A 24,036-nucleotide genomic window follows, 5' to 3' on the forward strand; every position below is an offset into this window, starting at 1 on the left:
CCTCGTCTTTGTCTTCTGTAGTAGGATATCTTTTTGAAAGTTTCCAGACCATTTGGTTGAAGGTTGCTCAACATTTGGTTGTAATTTTGTTATTTTTAGGAGAGAAGTTGAGCTCCAGTCCTCCTAATCTGCCATCTTATCCCCTCTATTGTCATATTTCTTATTCTCAAAGCCATCTTCCTTTACCTCTGCCACATCCCTGAAGAATCAGGAGTAATCACTGTGAGGACGTAGAACTGACAGTTTCCTTTCCTTTGCAGAGTGGAGTTCCTAACTTCTTGAAAGACATGTCGAAAGCCTGTCAGAACTATCGCAAGAAAACCTAAGAGAGGGAGTGGGGAGCCCTGCGTCCATGGAATGATGTCTCTGGAAGTGCCACGACTACTGAAGCTCAGCCTGCTTTTCACTTTTCTGTCCTCAGAGGCCTGCACACTCTCCAGCACCTTTTTCCTGAGCATGCTTGCCTGACCCCCAGCTCTCTTTCCCACTCCCCCAACTCCTGTACTAGCTGCCTCCTTCCACTGTTGAACATGGGTCAGATTAGGGGAACCCTTGCTTGTTTATTTTTAAGAAGGGAAGTCCTCTCTAGGGTGCATAGTGCCATTCTAGGGGGATGTTGGCTGCAGGAAGACAACAACCCCTGAGAGTGACTGATCCCTGCAAGCTGGCTCCTTTCCACATGTGGTTTCTTGCAACCCAGGAGGGTGATTTTCTGCCTTTCCTTCAGAGCTGACTCTCAGGGCACCTAAACTTGGAGACATAATGCGGATGCCCATTTGCCTTCTGCTTTGCTGACTTGATTTGCTTGGGAATCTAGACGATCCCACTAAATCTCTCTTCATTCCTACTTGCGGAGGTTCATGAACTTTTTAAATTTCAAACCATCTTGAAAAACATTGCCGGCCTCACTTAGTGCATAGTGTGACAGCAGTTTTTTCTCTTCATCTGTATCTGGATTTTTTTTCTCTCCCATATGCCACTGCAGGAAGTTGTCTGTACCTCACTAGTTCTGTATTTTACTGGACACTGAGGCATCAATACAGCTCTGGCTCTTAGCAGAAGCCAACCTGCTTTGCACACAGCATTGAGATAAAGATTCTTTATTATGGAATAAGTGAATTTCCCTTCTAGAATGTTGGGGATGTTGAAGGGATAATCATTCACATCCAGGGAAATATCAATTAGTGGTGTGGTTGACTCTGCACCTTTTCTCAGGAATCCTACATAAGTTACCTGCCTCTTCCACCACCAGGAGGCTTCCCGTGTCCTACTTTTCTCTTGAATTTTAGAGGACAGATATTCAGTGGCCAAAGGCACTATCTTATGATCTCAGGGAAAAATTTTAACTGCTTGACAGTGCCTAACCTTGATTAATGGGCATAGAAATTCAGAATATAAAGCTGGAAGCAGGGGATTTTTAAAGTGGGATACCTCAAACTGCATGTTTTCTCTCTGGAAAGAGAAGTGTGTTGAATACCAAATAAATACCAAGTGACTTATACTTGTCCTGTCTGCCTTCTCCTTCCTACATTCTCCCTTCTGTGAGATTGAGCCTGTTAGGTATCTTTGGCTTGTAAGCCATATCCAACCTACCTCATGGACTTGAACATAAAAAGGAATTTTAGGGAGTTCCCGTTGTGGCTCAGTGGTAACAAACCCAACTGGAAACCATGAGGATGAGGATTCAATTCCTGGCCTGGCTCAGTGGGATAAGTATCTGACATTGCCATGAGCTATGATGTAGGTTGCAGACATGGCTCAGATCCTGCATTGCTGTGGCTATGATGTAGGCTGGAAGCTGCAGCTCTGATTTGACCCCTAGCCTGGGAACTACCATATGCCATGGGTGTGGCCCTAAAAACAAAACAAAACAAACCCCCAAAAGGAATTTGAGCCTCACTTACATGCAAGGCCAGGTATAGGCTGGTCTCAGGTAGGGGTTGATACAGGTGCTAAAATTGACAGTAGGAATGACCTCTCTTCTTTTTCAAGTTTCTTTGATGTTGAGCTTTGGTGGCAGGATTGCTGCTAAAAGCAAATGTAGATCTGCATCTCCCTAGGCTCATGCCAAGTCAAAAAAAGACAGTATTTCTTTCTAGTTCGTCCCAAACCATCCCCCAAACCATGTCTCCCTCTAACTCATGTGTCCGTTCCTGCCCCAATCACTGTGGTCAGATGGATGGAATTTTGCAAATAAGCGAATACTTTATAAACTTATCATGAAAGTATCATTAGACAATAAGTTCATTTTGGATAGAAATCCTTCTTTCACTTTGATTACTGGCTCCTAAGGGAGTGTAACTATGCCTCCAATAGCAACTAAATGAGTGACTCTAATGGCTTTGAGATGATGGACCAAATGACACATACCTAGAAGGCTAAACTCATCCAGATACAGAGGTTTGATTTGATTACTTTAAGTATTACTTTAATATTTGATAATTTAATTTAATTTAAGCCCAATCATTTCTCTGAGTCATCATTTTTAGGGGTTCTAGATTCATCAGGTTCCCATTGGGCTTTCTTTGAAAGAACATGTCCTTTGTTTATTAAGGGGTGGATCTGCTGGACTTGTTATGGGTTATGCTTTAGTATTAGGAAATGGTGCAGTGTAGTTGAGTCCAGCTGAGATTAGTCAGGATTTCAGGATTTTTTTGACAAAAATAACACTACCATCAGTGCTAATTTTTTTCCACAGGCAAATAATTCTTGCTGCATAACAATTTAAAGCTTAAGAACACCTTGTAAGCTAGGAATTCCAGCAGGGGGTCTTTTTCCTTGAAAGTGTGGTCATAGTTCCCTGGCTGAGATTCCTCATCAGAATCCCCATCTGTAATGCCTGCCTTTCAGAGGGCCTGATTCCCAGCTGGGTAGGAGAGACAGGAAGCTGGAGAGCCCATTCAGTTCTCATGTTTCTAGTAATACCATCTGGTTGGTTCAGAGAATTATCTTTAAAAGCTTTGGGATGTGTGTTCAATTAGCAGATATTTCTCAAGGGTCTGGTGTCTGTCTGGCAAGGGGATGGGCATAGCAGTTCTGGGGTGAGTGAGATAGATTTTGTGTCTGCCCTCAAGAAGCTTATGATCTAGCGAAGGGGACACAGTGGACAAGCTGTTGAAAGGGTGACGAGTTGTGACAAAGGGGAAGTGAAGGGTGCTAGAGTCTAAACCTGGGAGCACTAGCAAAGTTTGAGGGGTCAGGCAGAGCCTGTTGGAGTTGGCTGGATGAAGGTTGGGGAAGAAAACTGAGCCACAATGAAAAGAACCATTTCTGTAAAACCCCTCAGTCAAGTCATAAAACCCCAGTCAGATCTGAGGAACTACCAAAGGTCAGGATGTCTGGGCAATAAAGGTAAAGGAAAGCATCTCACCTGTGGCTGAAGAAAGAGGTAGGCAGTCAGGCTGTGGGAGATCTTGAGAGCTATGGAAGGGACTTTGGACATTATACCCAGAACACCAGTAAGGTTTGAAGGATTTTAATCTGAGCAGTGACCTGAAAATACATATTCATTCCTAACAGCCGTTCATTTTCCCCACGGTTCTCCATGATCCCCAGCATCCTTTCAGCATCCCCATGGGGGTGCTCCCCAAGGTGCTCTATGCCTTGTCAGTCTGAATCCTCCCCAGTGTTAGCCAGCATGCTGAGTAGCCACACTCAAACCTTGTTTTGAAGGTGGAGTATCAGCCTCTGAAATTTAACTGGAGGAAAAAATGGATCCAGAAACCACCATGCATATGGCCCCCATTTCTCCTGGTAAATGCTGTTGTCAACATGCCCTCCAGTGTGACCACATCACATAGCCCATCAGAGCAGAGCTGTTACAAAAGCCAGAAGTGGCAGAGGAAAGGGAAGGACATAAAAATGTAAGCAGATCCATTTTCCCCAAAGTGTCTTTTTCCATACTCTTCCCCAACTATAAGGAGGAATATATATATATATATGTGTGTGTGTGTGTATATATATATATATATATATATATATATAATTGAGAATATATTACATATTATGGTACATAATACAGAAACACATTCTTTGTTTAGGTTCTCAGATTTTAGAACCAACCAAAGGAGAGAACTTCAGAAAAATTATTTATATTGCTAACTTACTTATATTTTTATGTATATGTGCTTGGATACACATAATGTGTGCTCCATTTTATAGACATAGAAATGGAAGAACAACTACATAGAATGTTATGTGAGTGACCTTTGCAAGTTTTCTACATGATATGCCAAGTTCAGTGCTAGGCAGTGCAGTTCACAAAGGTGAACAAATCCTTCCCTTAGGGAATGAACAGTTATTGGTATTGAGAGCCTGATGGAAAATGTTTTAAAGACCTTCTTTGCTAAGATAAAATGAAACTATACAATGAGACTATACAATATATATATATATATATATATACACACAATGAAACTATACTATATATATATATATAATTGAGAATATATTACATGTTATGTAATATGTAAAAAACAAATGAATAAAACAAAAAACAAAACAAAAAACCCTCTGTAGCCCTAGTGGATGGACTTACTCAAAAACTCCATAGACACACAGCTCTAAATCTAGAACATAGAAATATTTGATTTCTGTGTTCGTTGAAGATATTCTCCCTCATGTAAATATAGAGAAGGAAGATAATGTAGTTGGATAGATGCGGCAGCATCTCTATCATTCAGGTTACCACACATTTCTTTGAGGAATTAACGATAACTGTACTTGTCTTACAAATCAACACTTTATAAAAACAGAAATTAGCCTCTAGAAATAATTCAAAGGCCACTTATTCTTTCTATCAATTTCCAAATGTATGCTTTTCATATCACATTAAGAGAGTCTCAGAGAACACATTAAGTTCTAGTCTTAAGAAATAAATGTCCTTGGTGTGGAGTTTCCATTGTGCCTCAGCAGTAACGAACCCAACTAGTATCCATGAGGTCTCAGGTTTGATCCCTGACCTAGCTCAGTTGGTTAAGGATCCTGCATTGCCACAAGCTCTGGTCTGGGTAGCAGATGCAGCTTTGATTTGGCATTGCTGTGGCTATGGCATAGGGTGGCACTGACAGCTACAGCTCACTATTTGACCCCTAGCCTGGGAACTTCCATATGCCCTAAAAAGACAAAAAAAAAGAAAAGCCCTTAGTGCAACTTACATTCTTTCCTTTCAGATGAAAACATTCCACATAGTTTTCCTATTTTTTCTTTTTTTTTAATTCTTAATTCCCTAATACAATTGTTTTTCTTCTGTACAGCCTGGTGACCCAGTTACCCACACATGTATACATTCTTTTTCTTCACATTATCATGCTCTGTCATAAGTGACTAGACATAGTTCCCAGTACTATACAGAAGGACCTCATTGTAAATCCATTCTAAAAGCAATAGTTTGCATCTATTAACCCCAAGCTCACAATCCATCCCACTCCCTCCCCCTTCAGCCAGGCAACCACAAGACTATTCTCCAAGTCCATGATTTTGTTTTCTGTGGAAACTTTCATTTGTGCCACATATTAGATTCCAGATATAAGTGGTATCATATGGTATTTGTCTTTCTTTTTGTGACTTACTTCACTCAGGATGAGAGTCTCTAGCTCCATCCATGTTGCTGCAAATGGCATTATTTCATTCTTTTTTATGGCTGAGTAGTATTCCATTGTGTATATATACCACATCTTCCTAATCCAATCGTCTGTTGATGGACATTTGGGTTGTTTCCATGTCTTGGCTATTGTGAATAGAGCTGCAATGAACATGAGGGTGCATGTCTTTTTCAAGGAAAGTTTTGTCCGGATATATGCCCAAGAGTGGGATTGCAGGGTCATATGGTAGTTCTATGTATAGTTTTCTAAGGTACCTACATACTCTTCTCCATAGTGGTCGTACCAGCTTACATTCCCCCAAACAGTGCAGGAGGGTTCCCTTTTCTCCACAACCCCTCTAGCACTTGTTATTTGTGGACTTATTAGTGATGGCCATTCTGACTGGTATGAGGTGGTATCTCATGGTAGTTTTGATTTGCATTTCTCTGATAATCAGAGATGTTGGGCATTTTTTCATGTGCTTTGTTGGCCATCTGTATATCTTCCTTGGAGAGATGTCTCTTCAGGTCTTTTGCCCATTTTTCCATTGGGTTGTTGGTTTTTTTGCTGTTGAGTTGTAGAAGTTGTTTGTATGTTCTAGAGATGAAGCCCTTGTCAGTTGCATCTTTGAGGCTATTTTCTCCCATTCTGTAAGTTGTCTTTCTGTTTTCTTTTTGGTTTTCTTTGATGTGCAAAAGCTTGTCAGTTTGCTTAGGTCCCATTGGTTTATTTTTGCTTTTATTTCTGTTGCTTTGGGAGACTGACCTGAGAAACATTTGTAAGGTTGATGTCAGAGAATGTTTTGCCTATGTCTCTTCCAGGGGTTTGATGGTGTCTTGTCTTATATTTAAGTCTTTCAGCCATTTTGAGGTTATTTTCGTGCCTGGTGTGAGGGTGTGTTCCAGTTTCATCAATTTGCATGCAACTGTCTATGTTTGCCAGCAACTCTTGCTGAAAAGACTGTCTTTTTCCCATTTTATGTTCTTGCCTCCTTTGTCAAAGATTAATTGACCATAGGTGTCAGGGTTTCTTTCTGTGTTCTCTATTCTCTTCCATTGGTCTATACGTCTGTTTCAGCACCAGTACCACACTGTCTTAATGACTGTGTATTTGTAATATTGCCTGAAGTCTGGGAGAGTTATGCCTTCTACTTGGTTTTTGTTTCTCAGAATTGCTTTGACAATTCTGGGTCTTTTGTGGCTCCCTATAAATTTTTGGAATGTTTGTTCAAGATCTGTGAAAAATGTCATGGGTAATTTGAGAGGGATTACATTGAATCTGTAGATTGCTTTGGGTAGTATGGCCATTTTTACAATATTAATCTTTCCAACCCAGGAGCATGGAATATTTTTCCATTTCTTATGATCTTCTTTAATTTCCTTGATTAATGTTTTATAGTTCTTGCCAAATAAGTGCTTTACCCCCTTGGTCAGGTGTATTCCGAGGTATTTGACATTTTTGGGTGCAATTTTAAAAGTTATTGTATTTTTGTATTCCTTTTCTAATATTTCATTGTTAGTATACAGAAATGTGACTGATTTATGAATGTTAATCTTATACCCTGCTACTTTGCTGAATTTCTTGATCAGTTAAAGTAGTTTTTGAACTGATAGGGTTTTCTCTACATAGTATCATGTCATCTGCATACAGTCTACATAGTTTTCTTTAGGACGAAAGATAATTCTTATGAAAAGGAGGAAAGAAGCTATTTTGAAAAATTAAGACTATGAAAAATCTTAAATGTCTCTTTTACTAATAAAACTGTCAGATCAGGTAACCTTAATTTATTCCATCTGCCAGAAACACAATGGACATAACTGTTCTTTTCCAAATTAATGAGTTTCATATTATCACATCTGTTTCATGGCTAAAATATTTTAATGATAGCTAAGGTCTCTGTTTGCCTCTGTCTGTATATTTTTGTATACTTATATCGGTATGATATAGATAGTGATTTTTTTGTACCACTGAATAGTATTTCCAGAATTATTTTTAAAGGCTCTATTTAATTAGCTTAAAAGTGAACAAGCATTATATAAACCATGTACTGTCAGAAATACAGAGACTAACTCAAATATTTTCCAAATTCATGTAAGGATACATATCACTAAGGATAATCCTTAGTTAAAAAGAAAAAGTAGTTTACAGGGACAGAGGAACAGTGCTACAAAAACAATGGAAACTTCCTGCATTTTAATCTGATTATATGCCCAAATTTCTCACCAAGAAATCACTCAGCTATAGAAGCCAATTAAATTACTACAAACCATTCCTTTATCTGTAAAGCAGTTATTTCCTTTGCCAACTAAAAATTGTCACTCGCCATCTGGTACTGCAAGAATAAAGTTGTTAGCCACTGCAGTCAATGACCTTCAACATACCCTGAAAGGAGTTCAGGGAGAAGATCAGGCATGAGGCACTCTGTGCTCCAAGAAGATCTGGCAGATCAGGCCCTCAGAGAGTTGGATATTTGCAGAAGTTTTTATGGGTCCAATTTCCTGAATCTTCTCATATCTAGAAAAGCACAAAACCCATTCATGGAGACATCTGTTCCTCTTGACTGGCAATGACCTTTCTGTGCCAGGGAGAAATCCCCTGCAAAAGGTGTGCTTGATTGCATGTGTCCCCCTTCACTAAAATCACATGCGTCCTGACTACCTCTTCAGAGCAGTTCCTCGGAGATATCTGAGAGGCTGTCTCTTGGGCTATTTTCCTTATCTTACCCCCAGTGAAATATAAGTCACAACTCATGTTGTGCTTTTTGGGGGATACTGTACCCGCAGCATATGGAAGTTCCCAGGCTAGGGGTCAAAGTTTCAGAGCTGCAGCTGTCTGCCTATACCACAGCCACAGCAACCTGGGATCTGAGCCACATCTGTGACCTACACTGCAGCCTGTGGCAATGCAGGATCCTTAACCCACTGGGTAACGCCAGGGACTGAACCCTCATACTCACAGACACTATGTCAGGTAGTTCTTAACTTTCTGAGGTACTACAGGAACTGCCGTGGGTTTTTGTTTATTGTTTTTTTTGTTTTGTTTTGTTTTGTTGTTTTGGTTGACAATTTTTGCCACCAACAAAGGGGCCCAAAGCAGATTTTTTTGCTTTATCTGAACCCTGAGGGGCCAGAGCTTGGTAGCAGAAATCCCTTGTGCCCATCTGCCTCTCTGAGAGTCCAGATGAATTTGGGTGAGTCTCTCCTGATTCTCAATCTCCCAAATTTGTTGATGATCTTGAGTTTTATTTGGTGGTGAATAAAAGGTACATGCACACCGCCCCCCCCCCACCAAGTGAAAGATACTGGGATGGTGCCCACAGAGCTGAAAGATATGAAGTGGGGGCAGTTGAAAGACACTGAAGAAGATTCCCACCCTGTTGAAAGGTACTGGGGTTTGCTCAGTAGCTGAGAGGTCTGGGCTGAATTGTTAAGGAGGAGGTTAAGCTGACACATTTCCTCAATTCTGTTGCTTTGAGTAGAATTTGTTGGGATAAAAGTGAAGATATTAGATGAGAGATTCTCTGAAGAAGAGTGACAAGACACCTCCCAGTCAACTATGGTTTTCCCAGGAAACCAAGACATTTACAGGAGTGGTGGAAGCAGAGGTAGAAGTCCTGTAGGGAAAATTACTCATGAATTAAAAGACTTGCTCATCCAGGGATCATGAATAAGAATCCACGTCACATCCAGTAATGTGAGCTCCCACGTGGTCTTATACCACTGAAGGGAGAAACTGAGACACTTAAGAGGCGTCGAAAAGACTCTAGGTTGATGCCTAGAGGAATTAAGTTCATAAGCAGCACACTAACCCACCACACAATTTCATCCCTGATCAGTCTTATCCCTGATGAGTTCACCTTTAAAATGGGAAATAGGAATTCCTGTCGTGGCTCCGTGGTTAACAAATCTGACTAGGATTTCGGGCAGTGTCCTTCCTAACAGCTAAAAAATGGCTTGACTCTGTCTATCTGTAATTTTCTTGCCTCTTTCCATGTTGCTTTATTATCACAGCTACAGGGACCAAATCTGCTTAATATCTATCACACTACTGCATGCAAAAAGCATCGTTCCTGAAGGCAAAAGGCAAAGGAATTCTAGGATAGGCACAGCCTCTGCCCTCAAACTCTGCAGGAAGCTTCTAACTAACCATTTAGAGAAGGAGCTACACCAAGGCTGCTGAGGGAAGAGTCCCTTGAGGAGATACTGAGGGTGGAATTTATTAATTTAGCTTTTGAGAAAGGAAAATCTACTATAAGTAGAACCTGGAGTAAAGAATTTGCCAGCCCATTTGTACAAGAGGCTTAAGATGCCTTTGAGGAGTTCCTATTGTGGCTTAGTGGTTAACGAATCCGACTAGGAACCATGAGGTTGTGGGTTGGATCCCTGGCCTCGCTTAGTGGGTTAAGGATTCGGCGTTGCCGTGCAGACGTGGCTCAGATCCCATGTTGCTGTGACTCTGGTGTAGGCCGGCGGCTTCAGCTCTGATTAGACCCCTAGCCTGGGAACCTCCATATGTCATGGGTGCAGCCCTAGGAAAGACAAAAAAAAAAAAAAGATAAACTGGGAAATAGAGCCTCTCATACAGAGGAACAAAGGGCATAAGAAAGCCAGTCTCTGACTGATAGCACAGTCAAGTTTATGTACATACAAAATGTACAATTATAAGTACTTGATTGGAAATTAAAGGAAATTTTTGTCCTGAAGATGAACAATATGGGCTTTCCATTGTGTACACAGTTGTTGGAAAAAGCTAGCCTGATAAAACATCTTTTAAAACTTGCTTTTCTCCCCCTTTAGAAATAAATGTTCTATCAGGGTTCTCAGGAACACCAATTTATATAAACCATATTTAATTTCTGACACTGAAGGGGGGAAAAATGGGAAGGGAGGCCTTTTAAATTTAAATTATTCCAACTGTTATTTATAAACTAGTGAGTTTTATATTGTAATATCTGATTCATGACTAAGTTTAGAGAATGCAGTGTTGATATCTCTGGTCGTGTCATTCTTTTTTGTCTATGTGTATGGTATTATCAAAATTAATTTATAACTTAGCTCTAATTAATTGACTTTAAGGAAAACAAATACTTGTATAAATTCTCATAAATATAAAAGGAAATTGGCCAGAATGAATTTCAGGTTAGTGTGAACTAGGAAATATTGACTATTAAAGTAATACATAGTCTTAAAGTTAATTTGTTGATTTAATTAAATGGACATGTCTTTTGAGTCATCATTATTAAGTACAATACTTTTATTGTAATTAGGTTTAATAGAAGTCAAACAAAATTCTATTATATGTTGCAAATTTTTCAGCCAGAAAAATAACTTAGTATGATGCAATTTTTTTAGGTAAATTATATGTAAATGAGATAAGAGCTTTTGGGTGAACTCTGTGGGGATAATTATGCTTTAGGAATATATACTTAAAAACAATCCTGCAGATTTTGGTAAACTGAAATTTTAGATCTATGCTAAATTAATAAATTAAATGAAATGATAGAAGTTTATTGGATAGGTCATTTGCAAATAAAATAAGATACTGAAACATTAATTATTGAACATTGGCTTCCTTTCAAAAGGTAACTAAAGATATTCAGGACTGTTAACAAATGTTTGGTGCCACAATGAGGTGTTTTCTATAAGAAAGAATGTTTGTAGAAATTATTATTGGGCATTTATGTTTGCCAGTCTACAAAATGCTATTGTAAAAGCTAGTTCAAAATTGCTTATTTCTTAGTTTTCACAGAAATTAAGGTTTTTAAGAGTTGAGGGTTCAAATTTAAATACACAGTCAAAGATACTAGAAATAATAAAGGAAACATTTTAGTGTATGACAGCAGGAGAAGCTGTGTGTTTTCAGTAAAAGAGGGTATGAAGAATGGAATTACTTTTTATTAAGGGAAAAGAAGGTAATTTTGTCTTAGAGCTGGTTGTTTCTGGATGGAAAAAAGTGAGAGACAATATGGGTACAGAAAATCTGTAGAAGGAAGGTTTGTGGAAAAGGAACCCTGAGAAAAGAGTTTTGTGCATAGGCAGGATTGGCTAAGCACAGAGTAAATTTAATTGCATAAATAAAATTTAAGAGAAAGCTGATGCAAAATCTGAATTTGTTCTTCTCTCCATTAAGAGGACAAAGTTTTCTAAAAATATTGATCTATTTTTCTAACAGAGTGTAAAGTTTATTTTACCTTTAACCAATACTCTGTGATAACTTTCTCTTTTGGCCTTGAAATATTTTATTGTTAAGTACATAATATTGATTCATGGTGATCTATGATTCTATTTGACCAAGTGTTTTGAAAGGCTTTGATATTTTTGGTAAGTTTCTGAAATCAAATGCTAACAAAGTTAACTTGGGGATGCTTCAAAGAATGCCTGAAACATTGCAAAGAGAGAGATTAAACTAATTAGGTTCGTTCAGGTTGTTAAATTACATGTTAAATATTGTCAAGGGAGTAATAAATCTTCTTAGGTTAGAGTGTATGGGTAAATGCTATCAATCTAGACATTCTAGAAATCACATGGAATTCTTAAAACGCTGGTCTGTCCTAGTAAAAGTTTATTAGTCATAATTCTAGTCATTATATTAATATGCTGATGTCACAGAAGTAACCAAGTTTCTTTGTTAATTGCATTGTAAGCAGGTCTTTAACCATGGCTTCTTAAGCTTTTTGTCACTCATAGGCAGTTATTATTTTCACTCTGATGCCTTTGAAAGAATGCTTCCCCTTCAAGAAAATTTTGTCAAGGACTTTTTGACAAGTACAAGTTTTAGACAACTTTCAGATTATACTGTTAATCTGAGTAAGAAATTATGGAACTCTAATGGAAAATCTGATGGCTTCATAAAACTGTTAATAAGAAGGATTGCTTATACAGGACTGTGTGAGCTGATGAATATGCTTATAGTTTTTATGATTTCTGTCTGAAATATTACTATCTTTTAATCTGTGTTTCCAGATACAAGGAAACCCTCCCTCTCAAGCTAATTATGACACAGCAATTTGGTGAATTATACCTTTGTAAGCAAAATTGAAACATTTCTCTTTTCTTTCTATCTGATCCCTCCAGAGATTGGAATCTTAGGTTCCCAGCAACTTTAGAAATTGGAAGACCATCTCTCAACAGGTACAGGAAACTCAAAGTATTTTGGGGATTTTGAAAGGGGATGAATCCACACAAATCCATAAGTATCTCAGGTGAAATCTGTGAAATTATTTATTTATTTATTTATTGCTTTTTAGGGCTGCTGAAAGTTCCCAGGCTAGGGGTTAAATTGGAGCTACAGCAGCCAGCCTACACCACAGCCACAGCAATGTGGGATCTAAGCCACATATGTGACCTACGCCACAGCTCATGGCAAGGCCAGATTCTTAACCAACTGAGCGAGGCCAGGGATCAAACCTGTATCTTCATAGATACTAGTCGGATTCATTTCTGCTGTGTCACAATGGGAACTCCCCATCAAATCCAATTTTAAAAGAGCCTGTGTGATCATCTATTCTTACATAAATCATCAGAACAAGCTTATTGCAATCAGAATTATTTTGCAAAATAATTAGTCTTAATTTGGCTGTGTCTGATAGAAGTGAGAGTAAATTTCTTTTTTTTTTCTTTTTTTTTTTTTTAAGGATCTCACTCATAGCACGCAGAAGTTCCCAGGCTAGGGGTCAAATCAGAGCTGTAGCTATTGGCCTACACAATGGCCACAGCAACACAGGATACTAGCCACACCTGTGACCTATACCACACCTCATGGCAATGCTGGATCCTTAACTCACTAAGCAAGGCCAGGAATCAAATCCACATCCTCATGGATACTGGTTGGGTTCATTATTGCTGAGCCATGATGGGAACTCCAAAATGAGGGTAATTTTAGAGAGAAAAAGTTTATGTTTCAGTGAATATTACGTTTGAGTTTTGTTAATAGAGATCTGTATTTACTAAGACTCACTTCCCAGATAGCTTCTTGCTGTTACATTATTGTAAAGGTTAATTGAATTATTAAAAGGACACTCTAGTTTGTTTTTAAAGCTTATCTCATTACTCTATCTTTGGATGAAGATCAGATGCCCCATGACCTGCCACCAGGGGATCATGGAATACTGGAAAAGACATCATTTAAAGGATTATCTCCAACATAGATACATAGATGGAGTGACCCTTACCACTTACTCTTTACTGAAACTAAAGAGAATTGACTCTTGAATTAATATTTCCACTTAGAAAGGACACTTGCACTGGACTGGCCAATAGAGAGGACTGATGGGGTCAAAAATCACCTTGAAACAATGCTCAAACAGAGGAAAAACTACCAGATGAAGATGAGAAGAAGATGATATTGGAGGTAGACAGCTAACTCAAGCTGTGGGGCCTGGCCTACACACTAGTTACTTTGATAATTTCTCATATGTGGCTTATGAACTAAATGTTTTTCACAACCTTATACAGAGATAGTTAATCCAGTTGTTGAGTTCGTGGTCAGTTAGCCATTCATACTTCTGGATTACCTTGTTGGATTTCTCCACTCCAAGGCCCTTAGGAAATTATTCTAGAAGAAAGAAGTTACAGGTTTGTTTAGGCCACTATTGATATTACTGGATGAGACTCCTTCACTGGGCCATTCAACCATACTTGCTCTGACCATCACCATAAACATAAATGTTCTTTGAGATTTTCTCAAGCTCAATCAGAGCAACAGGCAAAATTTCGGCCTAAGAATATAACCTCTCCATTTCCAGTTTGGGATTTATATGAGTAATGCCAGACTATGATCATTTGAGTTTAAGGCTCCCTTTATGTTGGGAATAATTAAAACATACTAAGGATGACCAGCCTAATAATACTGGGGAATTTGGATGGATGCCTTACGAACAACACCAATATATCATTTCCTTTAAAGGTTAGGATTGGTATAGAACAAATTAACTCGAATGACCTAGGGATATTCGAGTCCACACCTAATGGAAGTTCCTGGCTTAAATTCTTACTTATAACCTTGCAAATACTACTAGCTAGATTACTTGTATTCTGCCTATGTTATAAGATTGCTGTTTCATGTGTTACCAAGTGTGTGACTGAGCCTCTGACAAAATGGTGACTAGACAACTTGAAGCAGTTGACCAGAGAGATAGTTTTATAAAAGATCAGTGATGATAATCAGGTAACTTTACATATGGAAAGAAGCAAGAAGAATAATTTTCTTGATCATAACAGACTAGAAGACAGATTGTCAGACACTTTTGGCAATGGCTAATAGGGCCTAGTCTAGTAATAGCACACTGAGGGGCCTATCAACAAAATCTTCCCCTGACCTAGGAATAAGCATTCCTAGTACTGTGGGACAAAGTGATCATTAAGTGCCTCCCAAGCCATGGTCCAATTTATGACCATGAGGGGCATTCCCAACTAAAAATTGTCACTTGCCATCCGGTGCTACAAGAATGAAGTCATTACCCACTGCAGTCACTGACCTTCAAACACACCCTGGAAGGAGTTCAGGATGGAGGTCAGGAATGAAGCACTCTGTGCTCTGGGAAGATCTGGCTGAACAGACCTTCAGATAGATGTTTTCAGGAGATTTTAAGATCTTCTCATATCTAGAAAAGCACTAAACCATTATTGGAGACATCTGCTCCAAATGACTAGCAGCAACCTTCTGGTGACTGGCAGTAACCCCCTGCCAAAGTGTGTGCTTGATTGCACGCATCCCCTTTCACCTCTGCCTCGTCTGAGCAGTTCTTAAGAGCTATCTGAGGGGCTAGCTCTCTTCTGGGCAATCGTCATCATTTTGCCCCAAATAAAACTTAACTTACAACTCTCAGGTTCTGCTTTTTGTTTTCCAGTCCATACCTTCAAAATAAAATTTAAAATAAAACGTCTTCATGTTTGATAAGCAGCTTTACCACCAGTCTCTGATATCCTACAACATTCAACACAGGATATCTCAGGAGGGTTGGGCCAAAAACAATTCCAAGGTTCTCTGCATACCTAAGATTCTCCTTTTTATGAAGGGTCATTCTGAAAAATAAAAGAGTATGACTACATATAAGCCACGGGGTGCTTCATAATTCTCTAGCACTAAAGGAAAACTAAGATTCCTAATAAAAGCTTGCACCCACTTATCAAAAAACCAAAGTAGTTTAAGTATCTTAGTTTAATTAAAACAAGAATATCTACAGAGTTTTCAGCAATAAACACTTAACTGTTTGCTAAAAGCCAAATAAGCTCATGCAATCTGTATTACAGAATTTGTCAGCAAGAAAGATAACTGAAACTGATTGTTAGCTATTTTATGTCTCATGAAATTTTCATAAGTGATATAAAATAATTGCTAAGAAGAAGGAAGGTAAAGAGATGTAGATAAAAGTTTATAATGTAAGGATAACTTGATCCCCTTGCTGTACAGTGGGAAAAAAATTTATAAAGTTTTCAACAAGTTTATGTTTCAGGCTACATGTACTTAATAGTTTCCAAAATGGTTTCCAAAACGTTTTGGGGTCTACATAATCATGTAAGCCAATGCCTTGTGATAAATCTTGACTTTGGACAGCAAGTTGACAACATTTGGGGAGGATTTCCTTTGAAATGTAGAGAGGTAAAAGGAACAGCTTGAGGCAAAGCACAGAGGCAGGAGACTGAGAGGCAGAAAGATAATGTGCTGTTGAGGGTAATAGCTAATAATAACAAACAATTATTGATCACTTTCTAAATGCCAGGCACAGACTGAGCACTCCCACATATGAGATCATTTCATCCTCACCCTGTACACTTAAAGACTCCAAGAGGGCATGGAACTTTGTCTTATTCACATATATTCAATACATATAACACACAAAATACTCAAAATTCGCTACTGAAGGAGTGACTGAATCAGGATAACACTGTGATCCAATGCCAGAAAGATGGATATAAAAATTTCACTTCATCTTGTGTTCCACCTAATTTTTAGCAGAAGAGTGAAATTTGAGGACGTACATTTTTAGAATTTTTAAAAGCTAGAATTGTTTTGTCTTTCAGGTTTTTTTTTTTTTTTTTTTTTTGCCTTTCCAATCTGATTCAACACTTTTGGAAGACTTATGCAGACTAAAACTGACATAGTAGAAGGTATTATTGATGTAATTGAGGGAGAGGAGAGAAGTAGGAGGCAGAGCAGGAGGAGAAGAGAAGCTTGTTCCTTTTATTTTATTTTATTATTTTACAGGCCAGGATCCAGGAAGGTAAGAAAACCTATATCCCCCTAGGGACAGATATGGAGGTTGTTGGGGGTGGGGGCAGCCACCAAACCCTTGTTCTCATGTCTCATGTCTATTTTACACAATTCCTGTCTAGTGCTTCCTAAACTGAGAAAAAGCCAATGAAATACAAGCAGGACAAAAACAGTACTTAGAGCTCAGGGAAGGGCATACAATTTTTTTTTATGTCAGAGAGCTTCAGAAGGGCTGTGTCTGTTTCTAAGTGGTCCTGGATTCTGCTTCACAATGGATGTGGAATTTCATTTTCCCGGGGACAGTGGATAGTACTCTTCATTAGGAACCTTTATTTCAGGCCTCTGCTGAATGCATCCAATTAGGAGCTCTGCCTCCACCGCACTGCTTGGCTCATGTTCCATTCCAGCTACCTCAAGCTCATATAAACAGCGTTCATTTTCCATTACAAACTAGGAAATGCGACTGTGCAGCCAAGATGCCTGGTCCCTGGAGAGGGCCCACCAGGGAGGCCGTTTCCTCGCATCTCATTTTAGTTTGTAACTTGCTGGCGGGGTTGAGTAACCACTGAAGCTCCATGTCTTCCATCCTCTTCTGTTCCACTAACTTATGAAACAGCCAGTGACCTGCCGGAGGACTCGCAGATCAGCCAGATGTTTCCTGAGCAAAGAGAGCATGCACAGCGTCTTGCGAGGGGGGAGGGCGGACGGGCCCTCACCCCTGTCTGACATCACTGGGTGAGGCAGCCTGTGGGAGAATTTCAAAGCGGAGCCGCTTGGCCAGGGGAGAGCTCAGCTGGCAGCTCTGTGCTGGGATTAACGGACCCAGATAACCAGGGAGGAGGGATCAGCAATCTAAGTGTGTTTATTCTCCGTGAGGGGTTAGACCTTCCCCTCCCTGAATATCCGTGAGCTGTAGGAGACCCGCCCCCAGGGCTCCACAGACACAGTCAGCATCATGTTCACTGTGCTCTCACCCCCACGCCCGTTGCCCCTGACTTTTCCTGAGGTTGAGCGGGACGAACTCAATTGGTTTCAATGAACAGTAACGAAATATTAATAATTACTAATAAATCAACTAATCCTTCTTCCCCAGACGATACAGGGGAGGTCACATCCTAAAAACCCAGATTTCAAACCATCTCCTTATAGATCACTAGGTTGTCAGATTCACGGTGTTAAAGAACTAGTAAAATAACAGAACATTTTTTAAATCTTTTATTTATATACATTTTTTTTTCTACTGTACTGCATGGTGACCCAGTTACACTTACATGTATACATTCTGTTTTCTCACATTACATGTTCCATCATAAGTGACTAGACAGAGTTCCCAGTGCTAATCCATCTCAAAGGCAACATGCTGCCTCTATTTACTCCAGCTCCCAGTCCCTCCCACTCCCTCTTTCCCACTTGGCAACCATAAGTCCATTCCCCAGGTCCACCATTTTCTTTTCTGTGGAAAGTTTCCTTTGGAACTGCCCCCTGCCCCTTGAAGGTTAATAAAAGTACATCAAGAAACAAATACATGAAGTGGGATGAATGTAACCTTTGCTATCACTCATAGAAGAAAGGTTAATTCAACGTCCCCTACTCAAATCCCTCCAAGGGAATTTTCTTCATATTCATAATCTAGTCCAAACTACTGAGACCTAAAAAGTTCCATGACCCCTGCCTACTTTCTATGCTCCATCTCCTCTTTTTCTTATTTCTCTCCAGCCTTTTCTCTGTCCCTCAAACATGCCTTGGACTTTGCATTTGCTGTTCCAACATCTGGGGTGCTCCCCCAGATCTGTGGACCACAACACTCCTGCAGTTAGAAGCTTTCCAGTGATCTCCCTCCTGGGATTTATATCTGTTTGATCCCTTCCCTGGTGTGTCAGCTGGACCTAGTGACTTGCTTATAAAGAAGAGACTAGAAGATACCTGCGATGAAGAGTAACAGTGATGGGATGTCACCTAGAAATTAGGCTATGAATGACTGTGACATCCTTCTTGCTCACTCCCTCTCTCTGGCTCTTCTCACTTGTTCTGATGAAGTGAGTTGCCATTTGTTAGCTGCTCTCCAGAGAGGGTGATCTGACAAAGTACCGAGAGTGGTCTCTTGGCCAACATCAGTCAGGAGCTAAGACCCTCTATCCATCAGCCTAGGAGGAACTGAGTCCACCTACAATCTCCTGAGTGAGACTGAAGAGAACCCTTCCCTGTCCTGTCTGGCTTTGCAAGGATTGTAGTCCCAAGGGACACAGTGACTGTATCCTCGTGATAGACACTGAGCCAGACTCTGGGACCAGATTAGCCACACCAAGGTCCCAAACACACTGAAACCCTGAGATAAGAAATGTTGTTTTTAGCCAATAAGTCCTGGCATAATTTGGTCCACAATGATAGGCGAATTTTCCTTCACCTCATTTCACTCCTGTCTCATCTCCCTGTCTAGTCTTTTACCTCCAAAACCAACAAAACCAACAAAATTAATCCCACATATCTGTAGCCATCTGCATTTTTCCCTTATGGAAATGATCACTACTTACATTTATATTATATATTTATTTATTAGCTGGCTTTCCCACTAGAATGAAAAGTCAGTGAGCACCAGGCCTGTTACGAATATATATTTGTATCAATGGTGCTTAGGTCTATTTGACAAATACTTATTGTAGGACTACTATATACCAGGGCCAGTGACCACAGGTTCTTTCTTCCTGTTCCCTGATATCTGGGCCAATTAATTTCAGTCTGTTGGCTAAACATAGGTAGGTAGATAGATAGATCTTTTTATTGTTGTGGTTGATGATGGCATTGTTGTTGTTAAGTGGCTCTGTTTTGATCATGAGCGTTTCCATACCGTTCACTGAATATTGAATTAAAATGGCAAGATTTTGTCACGCTGGAGTTTGTATGCACTTGATTGAAGTCCAGTGTTAGAAGATCATAGTTTGAAAACTATGCTGAAGTTTAACTTCCTGCTACCTTTATCTACTGGCCTTAGCTTTACTCTCAGGAATAATGAAGAACATATTCATCCTGTTTCCACAAGCCCAGTTCTAAATGTTCTATTAACTCTCTTTCTTTGGGTGTAAGATTTGCTTGTCGAATTTATTATCTCTTTTTACACTATAGAATTTTCTTGCATGTTTGGTGTTCACCTTTGCAGTTGAGCTCACAAGTCAGACTTTCTGCTTCCTTAGAGGAAGTGTGAGAGCTATTGCTGAGACTCATTCTCCCCCAGTTCCCATTATTAGCCAGGCCTCCAGGGAGTGTCTCCTGTATCCCAGCACCTCAGAACTGCCCTGCCTGTCTTCCAGAAGCTCCCACATTCACTCCTCTTATCTCAAGGCAGATTCCTCTGTTTCTGGTGTATGTGTGTGACAGACAGCATTTAACTGGCCTGGCTACTTTCCTACTCTCATAAGAGACACCAGAGGTAGACAGCCCCTGATCATGGATCATCTGTGCTGTTTTTCCTGTTTTACAGCTGTGTTCTTTCATGGGAGTCCTGATTGCTAGCTTTCCCTGCAAGTTTATCTCATCCACCTCCTGTCTGTTTCTGGAGTAGGAAGGGTAACAACTCATATTAAAATCCTTAGGATTTAATTCACATGTGAGTGTGTATATTTTATACATTAAACATGTAACATATGACTATACTTATACTTTACGTATATATAGGTACATGTAAATATACTCAGCCCAGCTGCCATTGTGAAAGCATTATCTCCACTTCATTTTCTTTCAGCCCTTCAAATATTTGAAGGTCATTAACACATTCTCCCCTATTCTCTCTTTCTTAGTTTATAAATGTAAATTATTCCAATCTCCAATAATTTTCTCACTTTTTCTTACCCAAATCTCCCTCCTCTATTCCTGTACACACATAAGATTCACTCACTAGCACTATTAGTAGTACTCTGTACTACTCAGAGTACACTGGGATGGTTGCTTCTTGTAATTAATTTTTTTTTCTGTTAGTGCTAAGTATGGTTTATCTTTTTAAACCACATATTTATTCTACTGGCTCATAATAATCCATTTCCTTTCTACTCTTTCACATTTTAAATATATGTATTCCACTAAGCAATTGTTCCCCCTCTTCTACTTGTGTAACTGATCACTAACCAACGAGTTTGATATGTTAGTTTTAACCTCTCACACTCTCTTGAAGTATGTCAGGTGATGCAGAAACACTAGCTTATTTTTGTCTTCACTTAACTGACAACCCTCCGATATATTGATCCCTCATGAATTGTGTTTCCTTCCATCTATAAAACATTTGTTTCTCTCTTATTAACCTATCAGAGAGTATACCACATTAGCTACTTTAGCTGAAATCCATTTTCATTCACTGGTACTATGTCATTCATTCATTCGGTGAAGATTTACCAAAGGCCAACTCTGTGCCAAGAACCAATCTGGGCACTGGCTCTACAGACATAAATAAACAAACGTAGTTTTTGACCTCATGGGACCTATGGTACGATATTCTCATTTTTATAATTGTTTGTAGACTTATTAATATACTTACAATTGCTGGTTTTTATATAGTCAGAATTTTTTTAAAGGACAAATCTTGATAAAGAAAAAATAACACAATGTTAATTACAGAATCTAGTTGGTGGATAGACATGTTGTTCACTGTACATTTATTTCTACTTTCCTGTTTATGTGAATTTTTTCATAAAAATTTGGAGCAATGTCTGTGATCCTTGATTTTTTTCTCGTTCCTAAGATGGGGTAATATTCACACCCTAAGTTGTTGTGAAGAGTAAGTAAAATTAGGCACACAATCACTTAATATATTTAAAATGCATCTGCCCAACTTCCACCGCTTTCTCCACTTAGTCCCCTTGCATGAAAAAATTTATTTCCTTCCATACAAATCTGAATTATGTGGTCAATACCCATTCATGATTATTTCTTTCTTTACCATTTGAAAAAGAAAAGTCAGCCGGAGGAAAGCCCTCTTAGAAACAACTGTAATACGTTTGTCTGCAAATATGGTATTGGAAGAAGTGAGTTCATCCATAGCCTCTGGAGTTTCTTACAATTCAAGTGTGTGATTGATGTTGAGGAAGTGCCATGCTTATCCTGACCAGGTGGTGGAAAATTACAGCTACTTTATGAATACTATATTGCCAACTCCTCTCTTGATTTAGCATGTTTATGGCATTGTCTGTGTGTCCTGATTGCTCTGTCTTCAGTGTTCTCTTCCCTTTTCAAATGTGGGAAATGCTAGCACTTCTGCAGAACAAGTTCAGAGCTACCTCCTCCAATAAAAGCTTCCTGAATCCTTTCCTCCATCTTTTACTCTGTTTCCCACTGTATTGTGTCATATCTGAAAATGCCTTGCATCATTTACTACTAGATGCTAAACACCAGGCACCCTGAGGTAGACACCCTTCTTCTTTCCCTCCCCAGCATATAGGACTGAGAATAGCCAGTAGGCACTCATTAGGGAAAATTCGTAGATGGGCAAATGGCTAGAGTTCATTGTCCTTGGACATCAGGTTTCATCCTCTATGAAATAAGACAAAACCAGGTCCCTTAAAAAGCCTGTTTGAGCACCAAAATGCTATAATTCTTAGTCTTTGTGCTATGGTATTTGAATGCAGTGTATCTTTTTAAATTTCAAGTATTAATCTTAATGCCAGCAGATTCTGTATGGACAGAGGCCTCCTGATTTTTAAGGAACTTAGATTTGGATGTTTATACAACCACTCTCTCTCTGAATCTTTGCTTGTAATTGCACCAAGGACATGGCCAAGTTGATTTATACCTCTTCCTGACATATCCCCTGCTCAAAGCAAACATAAAAGCATCTCTTTAGCTCCTTCACCCTCCATCTCCCTTCTTACGTATCTTAGAACAGTTCACCTGTCCTGTGTCCTAACTCTGAAAAAGATTGAATGGATTATAGTATCCTGGAGGCTGCTGGATCTCTACATGTATATTCAAGTGATGCTGGCTTTCTGAGTCTCAGAATGTTTTATCCTCTAGTGATTGTTCTGTCCAGTTGCTTGGAAGACATCTAATTCCAACCTAGGATGCTGTGAGGTCCCAATAATTATTGGGGAGAGTCAGCCACACATAGGGAGGATGAGGGAGCATGTCAGGGAGGTACACATTCTCATAATTCACCCCCCTCTGCTCACCCTTTATGTTCCAGCCACGCTGAACATATTTATATTCTCAGCACTCTACACTGTCATTTAGTCTTCTCCCTCTACTTTGACACACTCTTCAAATTCCCTCTACCTTCTTTGTCTGTTAAAACTTATTCATCCTCTGGGTCTCAGTGCAAAATATCCCTTCCTTCAGAAGAAGTCTTTTGATTCTCTTATTATAACACTTAGGACACTCTCGGGCAATAGTCTGATTATATATGTGTTATCTCCAACTAATTGTTAAGTTTCCTAAGGGAGAAGATGCCACCTTTCTTGTTTATTGTTATAAAGATTAGTATAGTGCCTGACACAATTCTACTGAATGAATTAATGAGTGTAGGGTCCATGCTCTCATGAGGATTGGAAAGTAGTAAGATGCACAAGACAAGAAAACAAGTGATCAGTATATGCATGCCTCTCACTTACAATTCCCGAGGAATATGTGGAGTTACTGCTGTTCCTTCCATTGTGAAGAATGGAAGATTTAGGTTTAGAAGTTACAGCATTTTCCAAGAGTACTCTTCTGTTAAAAAGAGGCAGAACTGGATCTGAACTCTAGTCTTCGGATAGCAAAAAAAGTATTCCCTACCTACTGTTGCAACAATATGCAGCAGTGTCACAAAATTTGTACAAAAATCTACTGCTTTTCAGAAAAGGGAAAAAAAATCACTCCTAGATAAGATAACATCTGAGCTTGAATCTGGAATATGAATCAGCTTTTTTTTTTTTTTAAAGGGACTCTTTTTCTTTACCAAAACTAATCAAGCAACCCTTATGTGTTAGAATAAATTCAACTAATACAGACATATGTAATACAAAAGTGAAAGTTCCTCCCCCTCAAGCTCTAATTAATTACCAAGACATAAACCATCATACACCATATCTGGTATATCTACATGATATGGTAGTTTTGCTTTATTTGTTTTAAAAGGAAGCACAGGAGTGTCTGCTGTGACACAGTAGGTTAAGGATGTGATGTTGTCTCTGAGGCAGCACATGTCTATCAAGGCTCAGTGCAGTGGGGATCCAGAATTACCACAGCTGTGACGTAGGCTACAGTTGTGGCTTAGATTCAATCATTT

General features: G+C 39.2%; 1 protein-coding gene across 5 annotated transcripts in view; it reads left to right on the forward strand.

Moving 5' to 3' along the window:
• The window catches only part of PCTP (phosphatidylcholine transfer protein), a 49,866-nt gene extending 31,858 nt beyond the window's left edge, over window positions 1-18,008 (forward strand). For 2 of the 5 annotated variants that reach the window (XM_047757302.1, XM_047757306.1), the window contains exon 6: window positions 261-1,501. In XM_047757302.1, coding sequence (XP_047613258.1) covers window positions 261-326 — 66 coding nt within the window. In that variant the 3' untranslated portion in view covers window positions 327-1,501. Of the gene's footprint in view, window positions 1-260; window positions 1,502-12,655; window positions 12,713-13,648; window positions 15,408-17,247 lie in introns of those variants that run through there. The other 3 variants (XM_047757305.1, XM_047757303.1, XM_047757304.1) reach the window with 3 other exon arrangements.
• The last annotated feature ends 6,028 nt before the right edge of the window (window positions 18,009-24,036 follow it).

Source organism: Phacochoerus africanus, chromosome 14 (genome assembly GCF_016906955.1).
Source record: "Phacochoerus africanus isolate WHEZ1 chromosome 14, ROS_Pafr_v1, whole genome shotgun sequence".
NCBI lineage: Eukaryota > Metazoa > Chordata > Mammalia > Artiodactyla > Suidae > Phacochoerus > Phacochoerus africanus.